Raw genomic sequence first — 10,820 nt, 5'->3', positions numbered from 1 at the left:
CCCCAAAGTAAGGCATCATTATTTGTTAGGCTCACAATAGTAGTAATTTTTTTTTTCTTGGAATTACCTATTGAGTGACATTGCCAACAAGTTTATAGCTTATCATTTGCTTCATTCAGGTGGCGCTATTGTTATGATCTAAGGATTTTGTTCCTATTTTACAGTTAAAGAAATTATACTTCATTGTTAGTAGTTTCAACGAAAATTATTTTCTCCCAGATTGGTAAGATGGAGGACTCTGCTGGTAGAAAAGCTTCAACATCTCCTCCCGGCTTATTCTTTCGTCACGCTGGACATAGGTATAAATTTGCAGTTTGATTATTTTATATTAAATTTTGTTGCATGGTTCTAGTTCTCTTTTCCTTCTATGTCCTTAATGCGTTAGTGGAGATGCGTCTGACTGATTATTATCACCCCCCAACACGCATACACACACTGTGCCTCCAAAAGAAAAGAAAAAAGAGAAAGTAGATGGGGCTGCGGGGGTTGGGTGGCATATCCTGCATAAAGAAAAGAAAAGAGTAAAATCCATGACAATGATATTTTTTATGGTTGTATATGTAACATATTGACCTTGCACCAAGTTGGTGTCAAATTTCTGTGGTTGTATGTGTATCATAGATGCTTTGCTGCATAGACAAACATCTCTGGAACAGGCTTCCCTCCCTGAACATCCTCTGTTGCTACTATGACACTACAACAACAACGACCCAGTGAAATCCCACTAGTGGGGTCTGGCGAGGGTAGTGTGTAAGCAGACCTTACCTCTACCCCGAGGGGGTAGAGAGCCTGTTGCTACTATGACACTAAATATCCTTTAATATCAATGGTATCAATTGTATTCTCGGCGTGTAGACATTAAAGCCATCGGCACCTTGTAGTGCATCAGGGTTTTGACAAACTCCTGCAATCCTCGATAAATCTCCTCCTTTCAAGACGTCATCCTATTCACTTGAATAGGATCTCTTGACCAGAAGTTCTTAACTTGCTCATTCTTCATTTGTTTCGATTCTCTTCAAAATGAATGCTGGAGGAGTTGACTTTCCTCCTTCCTGAACAGACTTTCTGACTATCCTATCGACGCTCTTACTTCCTAACAAAGAGAATGGTATTTACTGAGAGTAGTACAGGGAGCTAGATTGTTGCTGTCGTCTCTTTGGCACTGGGATAGGCCTGTGAGAATTGAACTTGTACTTTCTTACTTGGACTCATAGCTCTTTCTCTTTTTATCTGTTGAGAGCTAACGGTGCCTGCTTCTCAAGATCGGTACTGTCTTCAATCAACACCCCCACCATTTCGCTATAAATCATCCTTTATTGAGCTTGTAAAGAGTTAGTAAAGGAGTTGGCGTATTGGGCTGAAAGGCGAAAGTGGTAGATTCCTCCTCCCTCACCCCCTCGCGAGAATAGACCTCGATCCAGGTTGCTTTTCGAAAAATATTTTTGTATCTATTTAATCATTTTTCGCTTACCTTGAAATAACCAAATTTAATTTGAGTCAAATATCCCAAAGTCTCTCTAGCCGTTGAGCCCATAAATACAATTAAAACTTGCTGGTGTACATTTTGCCTGTTTTTTCTCCAAACAGTCAAAGTAGCTATTACCATGAAAACCTTTGTTTTCTTTTATAAAGACATTGAAATCCTCTTCTACTTCTCTGGGTTTTACCTAATCAACATTTGTTGTTTCTACCTCTAGTTTATACTAGAAGAGAGCTTGTTGAATCTTGGGGGATGTGCGTTTGTTGGCAAATATCTTTAAGAGACAGTCTCTGTAACACACCTCAAGCTTCACCCGATTAGTGTGATTCTCCAACATAGGTTTTTCATATAAATTGTAGATCTCACCATGTCCGCGTGAAATTGCACAAGGCCGATGGTGACCGGTCATTAGACTATTTTTTGTTTGCTTTTGATGTATAAAAAAAGAGTGACAGTATAGCTTCTCTCTCTAACTATCCAACTCTGAAGGTAAAGAATAAAAATCTAATGGTGGATATATTAAGAGCAGAGTCAATTCTTCTTTCTCTCTTTTGTTAGGTTAGCCCAGAGGGTTATCACTTTTATTTATGCCTGCTTATTTGAAAAAAAGAAAGAAAATCATGTATATTTATGCCTTTGAAGTTAAGTAGAGAGCATCTGAATTTCACTTATGCCATGTGTCGAGTACTGACTTTGTGGATGAAAATAGGGATAAGGTGGTTGACTTCCACTGGAATGCAGCAGATCCATGGACCATTGTTAGTGTCTCAGATGATGGTGAAAGTACTGGTGGAGGCGGTACATTACAGGTAACAGCCAAACTTGTTTATTTTACCGGTTAGTTGCTTTATGCATCTTACTGAATCGACCTGCCATACATTAAAAAATGCTCGTATCTGATTAAACTAAAATCTGAATTACACTGTTCTTGCTTCGCCTAGACTTCTATGCTGTGTTTATTAAATTGTAAATGATTATTTGTCGTACAGTAGGTTCAGCCAAGCTTGGCGTAACCCTGGTAAGGTTGAATGGTGTCTGCTTTTCTCTGTGAAAATTTGTTATGATATTTGATATTTTCTTCGCCTAAAGGTCCTTCCTGAGTTCACCATAGCTACCAATAGGCCATGGCTTACCCTATGTTAATCTTACCCTTTAATTCAAAGCCCTAAATATATCCAAGACCCACTAGCTATGATTTACCCTATGTTTATTTTGCCATTTTAATGCAAAGCCATAAATATCCAAGACACATGAAGAAACATAATGTGTAATAGTGCATTATCATCTTTCATTGACATTTTTTAAGTCTCATGGTCCAACCTTTTGCAGATATGGCGAATGATTGATCTCATTTACAGACCCGAAGATGAGGTTCTCAATGAACTAGAGAAGTTCAAGTCTCACCTGCTCACTTGTTCTTAGTATCTTCACATAGGCGACGGCGCTGATGTTGCAACCATGTTAACAAAAAAAACTACCATCAAGCTATGAATTTGCTGAGTCGCTCAAATGGCTAGGTTTTGTTAATTATGTATTGAATCCTAAATTATATCTGTTCATTGGCTTAAAGATTATGACACACCTCCTTTCTATGGAAAGCTGAGTGACTTCTTCTGGTAAATTATTGGTAATGTTGATAAGACAACCCATTACAAAAACTGGAGTACTCCACTCTGGTGGTTGTCTTTTTTTAAAAAAGGACTTCCGTGGTCTTTCTTTGAGTTTGTGGCCAATACCCTCCCTTATCAGATAAGGGTAGTTCTATTTTGGTCACTCAAATATACCCCTGAGCATATTTAGTCCCTTAAGTATGCTAAAGTGGAGCACCTTTAGTCCCACTGGCAGAATCTGTCCAAGATCAGTTATGGGGTTAGTTTCGGCACTCACCGTTTGTTTTAACCCACTAATAGTACAGAGCTAATAAATTTAAGATTTTAACGTTGAAACTTTTACTTTAAAAAATTTCGGTTGATTTTCCCAAAAAGAAAAGTCAAAATTTGAAAAAAAATAGAGCTGCCATTATCACTTCTACGCATATTATTGAAGCAAATGATAATCAGATTGTATTATCACTTTTAGCCCGTGCCAAAAACTATTTACATTTAGTAGTCAAAAAAGTATATAAAATTTGTATATTAAAATATAAAATGTATATATATACAAATTTAATTTATTTTTTCGGCTATTATTTTTACAACGGATGTAAAGGAGAGGAAATGTTTTGCTTTAGAGCATAAGATTTGCTTAATGAATCAGAGTTGGTTAACACCGTTAGTTTTTGAACACATTCTGTCAGTGAGGCTAAAGGTGCTCCACTTTAGTATACTTAAGGGACTAAATATGCTCAGGGTTATATTTGAGGGACCAAAATAGACCTATCCTCAAAGATAATGGACAATATTGGTCAAAAACTCGTCTTTCTTTTCACAGTTCCAATCCAAACGCTAAGAGAAGCCTGGAATTTCAATGACTAAAAGAAAGTTGAAAACTAATTATCGCGACTCAGAATTAAAGTTGAACTTGTGAGGAAAGTGTTATAATCCTTTTATTAGTTTATCCAAAAGAGAACATAAGCCTTGGTAATATCAACTTGCAAAATTGTGGGGTACTTAAGAGATTAAATTTAATGTTTCATACATCTTAAGTTTATATTGAATAAATTCTTTTAAAGATTACCACTTTTTCTAAAAAAGAGTAAAGGAAATTTAACTGCATGTCAAGCTGACCATAAAATCAACATATGACAAGATCTGCACTTGAATAATGTTATATCTTATGCTATAAAAAAGAACACTTTGATAGGAATGTTGAGGATCACCGTGATATGAATATTTCATTTTACGTTCTAGTTATTAGCTTAACAGAATATCTAAGATAGTTGATTAATTTGGCTAGCTTGATTTTGGTTGAAATTCAATGTACATGTTTCCTTGTTTTGGAAACTCGGATTCGAAATTATCATCAATATCTTGCAGGATTGAATAATGCAAATGTTATATATTGTTTCTTGGTACACAAAATTTCACATAAAAATAAGTAAGTCACGTATCTTATTTATTCATTCTAACTCCTTTTTTTTTTGTTTGTTGACTTTGAGGGTGTATTGGTAAACAAACACAAGTAATTTTGGTTAAACAATTATAGGGTCAAACCCCTTGTAAAATGAGCTAATACTCTCCCAGCTTTATCTCATATGACAATATTTCTTAGAATTTGAAGTTTAAGATGTTAATTTGATTTGTATATTTTATTAGTTTAAAATATTGCAAATATGGTTGAAAAACGTTAGCATGATGACAGAACATCATATATTAAAATTTAAGATTTGAGTAGTTAAAACTGATTTTGAATTACCGAGATTAATGATATATTCCCTCCGTTCACTTTTAGTGGTACACTTTGAACTTTGCACGACTCTTAATAAATAATAAATAATATGTATAATTTATTATGATACCCATATTAATTGGTGTATAGTCTTAATATATTTGAAAAATGACTTGGAATGAGTATCTCAAAAATAGTTATAAGGACAAAACAGGTAAAATAAATTATTTTTCTCTTGATATATGACAAGTAAAAATAAAAAATTAATTTTAGAATATTTGACAACTAAAAGTGAACAAAGGGAGTACTTTAGTTGTATTATAATAATAAAATTATCAATGATTTTTTTTCCAGACATTCCAAAATAGAAAGTATAATAATTTGAAAAAGGAAATTTTGGGGGAAAAAGTAGGAAAAGGAAATAAAAGGGGCGGAATTATGAACAGAAAAAGGAAATCGTTTTTTTTTTTTCGTGTGCATAAAAGCTTCTAATTTGTTCACAGTTCAGTCTTCTCTCTCCTTAGGCGTAACGAGAAGTGAAGATGGGTAGACGAAAATCGGTGCAGCTCAGTTCCATCTTCATTTCTCTTGTGTTCCTCATCTCCTCTGCTAATTCCTTCTATCTCCCCGGTGTTGCTCCTCGCGATTTTCAAACTGTATGCCCCAATCCTCTTTCTTCTTTCTCTCCTAGAAAAAATATAATCTTTTAGCTGGATTCTAGTTTTTATGAACAAATATTGTATGATTTAGACCCTTTTAAATCTTGGGGTTTTGCAATTTCTGTAGTATTACATTCTTGTTGAGTTGTTGTGACTGAGAAGGGTTTGGATCTGTTGATTTTGACCCAATGGTGAAGTTTTAGGAAATATTATACCCTGTTTGATTTGGGGTTCCCCCCCCCCCCCCCCCCCCGTTTTTTTTTTTTCTCAGAGTAATGGGTATGGTCGATGGTGGATGATCTATTTGTTGATAGACCAATCCTATTTCTGGTAATCAAAGTGCTTTAAGTGAATGCATATAAACGTGAATAGATTTGATTGATACCTAATCTGTATGTTTCAGCTTAGTTAGCTTATGTCAACTAAACAGAGAAATGTAGAGTGTGTGTTAGCTCTGGAGTTTATTTCAAGAGAGGAAGAGGTTGTGAAGACCTTAATCTTAATCAAAAGATCATTCATAGTGTTGTTGCCTTTCCATGTGTCTAAGCCTTGGTAGACAGAGTTACTCGGTACCTCTGCTAGTGAGAAGTAGCAGGTACCCGGTGGCGGAGGCGGATGCAATGTGTTATTACAGGGTTCAACTAAACCCAGTACTTTTGACGCGGAGCATAAATTTATGTGTAAAAATTCACTAAAATTGCAATTTTTTTTTAGGTATGAACTCATAGCTTTAAAAATATAATGGGTTCAATACTAAAAACCTTAAAAGTTGAACCCATAGAGCTTAGATGTTGGATCTGCCTCTACACAGTGGAATAATCGTATGCGTAAGCTGGCCTAGACACACCATCATCATAAAAAAGAAAAAAAACCACCCCTAGTGTTGCTTTGGCAGTTGAGCTACTTGACGCAAAGATTGAAGTTGTTTGACGAATTTCTAATGGTTTAAGCATAGAATGTTATGGAAATCATATACAAGAAATTATTGGGCTATCACTTTCTTAACACTTTGGACTGGCTGCTTGGAGTAGAATAACCAGAAAAGAAAATCAGCTGAGAGATACTGTTTTTGCTATGTTTTATCATAGGTTTTTGGGATTTCTTCTATTGTTTGATTGTTCCCCCTTAAGAAAATGAAAGTGATCTGGCAACTCTATGCATCCTGCTGCTACATGGTTGTTTCTAACTAGCTTTCTTTTTCGACATTCTTTTTTAACAGGGTGATCCCCTTAATGTCAAAGTGAACAAGCTGTCATCTACAAAAACACAACTTCCCTATGATTACTACTTCTTGAAGTACTGCAGACCTACAAAGATTTTGAATAGTGCCGAGAATTTGGGGGAAGTTCTTCGAGGGGACCGCATTGAGAATTCAGTTTATACTGTAAGGAGATATTCTCTTTCTGTCTAGTCCGATAATTGCCGAAGGATAAAAAAGAAAGATTTTTTGTGTGTAATACGTGCTTATGTGTATACTTGCTGAGTACATCTGTATTTTTGAACTATTTACAGTTCCAAATGAGACAAGAACAACCATGTCAAGTGGTCTGTAAGCAAAAGCTTGATGCTGAATCTGCAAAGAACTTCAAGGAGAAGATTGATGATGAATACAGAGTTAATATGTAAGATTAAATTAGTTTGCTCTTGTCCCCTAAGAGTTTAATTTAATCCTCCTCTGCATGTGTTTTGACTCATGTTTTTGTGTGTGATATAAACCACAAAGTTAATAGGTAAGACAAAATTTTATTTACTCTTGTCCCCTAAGAATTTAGTTTAGTCCCCTGTGCATGATTTCTTCCACATGTTTTTGCACCTGAATTAGACTTCAACATTGAATGTTCATCTGATGATGCAGGATTCTAGATAACCTTCCAGTTGCGGTTCTTAGACAAAGGCGAGATGGAATTCAATCTACTACTTACGAGCATGGTTTCCGTGTTGGGTTCAAGGGGAATTATGCTGGGGTTTGTGCACAGTTTGAATTGCTATAGACTGATGGTTTAATCCTTGCGAATTTAGTCTTAACTGTTTTTGCATTCTCTTTCTGGTAGAGAAAAGAGGAGAAATATTTTATCAACAACCACTTGAGCTTCCGAGTCATGTACCATAAGGATCCTGAAACTGATACTGCTCGTATCGTTGGTTTCGAAGTGACGCCAAACAGGTTTCAGTATCGTTGTGTTATTTCTTTTTTCTTTATTTTTTTCCCATTCTCTTCTGACTTGATTTTATTGATAGCATCAATCATGAGTACAAGGAGTGGGATGATAAGAACCCTCAGGTGACAACGTGCAATGAGAATACAAAAAATTTAGTTCCAGGTAGCACTGTTCCCCAAGAAGTAGATGCAGATAAGGAGGTTGTATTCACCTATGACGTTTCTTTCAAGGTATTCTCTTTTTAAACATTTGTCCTTCCTATGTCAGGCTTGAGGCAGTTCTTCGTTGTCTGCAGATATCTTAGTTACTATTATTGTTCTTCCTTAGGAAAGCGAGGTAAAATGGGCTTCTCGTTGGGATACGTACCTGCTCATGAATGATGATCAGATTCACTGGTTTTCCATCATAAATTCCCTTATGATTGTCCTATTCCTTTCTGGTATGGTTGCGATGATCATGATGAGAACTTTGTACAGAGATATTGCAAACTATAATCAATTGGAAACACAAGATGAGGCTCAGGAAGAAACAGGATGGAAACTTGTTCATGGGGATGTTTTCCGTGCTCCAATTAATTCCGGTTTATTGTGTGTTTATGTTGGAACTGGTGTCCAAATACTTGGAATGACACTTGTGACGATGATCTTTGCTCTGCTGGGTTTCTTATCACCCTCGAACCGTGGTGGGCTTATGACTGCTATGGTTTTACTATGGGTTTTCATGGGCTTGTTAGCTGGCTATTCTTCTGCCCGTTTCTACAAAATGTTTAAAGGAACAGAGTGGAAAAGGATTACTTTGAAAACTGCTTTCATGTTCCCTGGAATACTCTTTGCTGTCTTCTTCGTCCTGAATGCTCTCATCTGGGAAGAGCATTCTTCTGGAGCATTGCCATTTGGGACCATGTTGGCTCTAGTGTGCTTATGGTTCGGAATCTCCGTACCTTTAGTATTTGTTGGCAGCTACCTCGGTTACAAAAAGCCAGCCATTGAAGATCCTGTTAAGACGAACAAAATCCCTAGGCAAGTACCAGAGCAAGCATGGTACATGAAACCAGCCTTTTCGATACTTATCGGGGGAATTCTTCCATTCGGAGCTGTTTTCATCGAGCTATTCTTCATCTTGACGTCCATATGGCTGAACCAGTTCTACTACATCTTTGGCTTTCTCTTCATAGTTTTCCTCATCTTGATAATCACATGTGCAGAAATAACTGTTGTGCTCTGCTACTTCCAGTTGTGCAGTGAAGACTATAACTGGTGGTGGAGAGCTTATCTTACAGCTGGATCCTCCGCTTTATACCTGTTTCTCTACTCCATTTTCTATTTCTTCACCAAGTTGGAGATCTCAAAGCTGGTGTCAGGCATATTATATTTTGGTTATATGTTGATTGCATCATATGCCTTCTTTGTGTTAACAGGAACAATCGGCTTCTACGCTTGCTTCTGGTTTGTTCGGAAGATCTACTCCTCAGTGAAGATTGATTGATAGACAGAGAGAACTCATAGTTTGTTATTAGTATAGTGAAAAGGATCTGATAATGCTGAGATTAGGAAAAAAGCAGTAAAGATTCTTGGTTATAGCACAGTGGCCAAAGAGTGAGTTTTCAGCCTGCTATGACAGTTGAGTCTTCTGGTATTAGCTTAGGGCTTGGCTTGTAACTTTTATACCATCTTTTTTTATATACAATCGCTATATTTCTAATTGCACTTATTAGAAATGCATCTGGTTGGTCCTGAATTTCAAAGTCTATGATGGTGGATATATGAATTTGTGCGCGGCTGCTTTCCTTTGAAGCATAGCACTTTCTATTTTTGACCAGGCATTATGACAGACATCAAGTAAAATTGCCTACAAGCAATGTAGCTACATTCTACTCTTGCTCGATGAGGAATTTAGTTGAGCTAAAAGACTAGAAGCCTGAACTTATTTTTGCCACCAAGTCAAAAAATTCCACTAGTCATGTGAAAGAAAAGAAGCTTATTTGTTACCTATCGATGTGTGTGTGTGTGTGTGTGTGTTTTTAAAAAAAAAAAAAAATTAAATGTGATCTTATTTACTGCGTTTATTTCTTGTTTAAACGAAGGTGTCATCTTCCCTAAAAGAATGCAAAGATGACACTCAAGAAAACTATTTTTTTTACTTAAGTTCACAACTGGTACCTGATCACGCCCAACTATGCCTTATAAAAAGGACTCTGCGGACGTTGCAAATATAACCCGAGTATTACGCCCAGGGTCGAATCCACAGAGAGTTAACCTATCAACCACTATCTTCAGACCCACTAATTCTTCAGAACCAGCTTCCCAAATATTCAAATCTCAGTTGAGTGTTCTTTAACAACTAGCTTGCAAGTAACTAAATAGCTGTAAACTAAACTAATAAGGTTGTAAACAATTATGAGAAAAAACTAAGGCAATGATTTCCCCTATTGATGGAATTCCTTCTGTTTATGCTTATATAAATTTACCCACACCTCTCTATCAATCATGAACGCTAGTCTTACCGCAAATCTCTCCCGAGTAATTACAGTAATCTACTATTGCACTCTCCCGAGATACACTAGCTTGCTTTATTTAGCACAATTCAATTTAGATTGCACCCAAGGTTTCATTATTCCTAATCCCGCCTTTAAACCTGCAATTATAGATTCCTCTAATAATCTAGGAGTGGTGTTGTTCAACAATACCCTAAATATGCACTCTTTTCCAAGTTATGCACACTAAATAGGCACGGCTAATTGAGGATCCTGTCAATTAACTACAACGAACACGAAGTTGAACAAATAAAGATTAAACTAGCAATTTGTATTCACATAAACAAGAAGTTCATCACCCAATAGGTTCCATCAACGCCTTAGACAAGGAATTTAGCTACTCATAGATATGGGAGAATAAACTAAGCTTGAATTCATCATCAAATCAAAAGAAAAGAAGAAAGATGTTTAGAATACTTTCTCACAATTGTTTTCCTTGCTAAGAAACCTAAAAAATCAATACATGCCTCTCTTGGGCGAAATCTAATGTTTTAAATAGGGTTTAGGTCTAAAAATCCCGTAATTGACACTTTGGTCCCTGAAGTTTCTGCGCCTGCCGCGGTTCTGCCGCGGTAGAACCGCGGCCAAACACCCTCGCGGAATCTCACAACTTCTGCAGCTGCTTCCCACCGCGGTTTTGCCGCGGTCGCGGTGGAACCGCG

The 10,820-nt window shown here is 36.6% G+C and overlaps 2 protein-coding genes across 2 annotated transcripts in view; both read left to right on the top strand.

The window, feature by feature from the left end:
- The window catches only part of LOC109214886 (WD-40 repeat-containing protein MSI4-like), a 9,632-nt gene extending 6,460 nt beyond the window's left edge, over nt 1-3,172 (top strand). The window contains exons 13-15 of the mRNA XM_019378848.1: nt 220-299; nt 2,190-2,289; nt 2,810-3,172. Coding sequence (XP_019234393.1) covers nt 220-299; nt 2,190-2,289; nt 2,810-2,902 — 273 coding nt within the window. The 3' untranslated portion in view covers nt 2,903-3,172. The remainder of the gene's footprint in view (nt 1-219; nt 300-2,189; nt 2,290-2,809) is intronic.
- Nucleotides 3,173-5,278: 2,106 nt separating this feature from the next.
- On the top strand, nt 5,279-9,372 carry LOC109214885 (transmembrane 9 superfamily member 7). Its single transcript, XM_019378847.1, has 7 exons — nt 5,279-5,463; nt 6,686-6,850; nt 6,979-7,088; nt 7,322-7,430; nt 7,518-7,630; nt 7,705-7,855; nt 7,953-9,372. Exons 1-7 carry the CDS (start codon nt 5,350-5,352, stop codon nt 9,108-9,110), a joined length of 1,920 nt encoding a protein of 639 aa, XP_019234392.1. The 5' UTR covers nt 5,279-5,349; the 3' UTR covers nt 9,111-9,372.
- Nucleotides 9,373-10,820: the final 1,448 nt, after the last annotated feature.

This window comes from Nicotiana attenuata, unplaced genomic scaffold (assembly GCF_001879085.1).
Source record: "Nicotiana attenuata strain UT unplaced genomic scaffold, NIATTr2, whole genome shotgun sequence".
Lineage (NCBI taxonomy): Eukaryota > Viridiplantae > Streptophyta > Magnoliopsida > Solanales > Solanaceae > Nicotiana > Nicotiana attenuata.
This window is presented reverse-complemented; position numbering and strand designations above follow the sequence as displayed.

Bases quoted from the DNA above. Each gene is read 5' to 3' on its own strand.
- LOC109214885 (XM_019378847.1), top strand. From the start codon at position 5,350: ATGGGTAGACGAAAATCGGTGCAGCTCAGTTCCATCTTCATTTCTCTT. The intron at 5,464-6,685 runs GTATGCCCCAAT...CTTTTTTAACAG, and splicing joins CTCCTCGCGATTTTCAAACT to GGTGATCCCCTTAATGTCAA. The intron at 7,631-7,704 runs GTTTCAGTATCG...TTTTATTGATAG, and splicing joins TTCGAAGTGACGCCAAACAG to CATCAATCATGAGTACAAGG.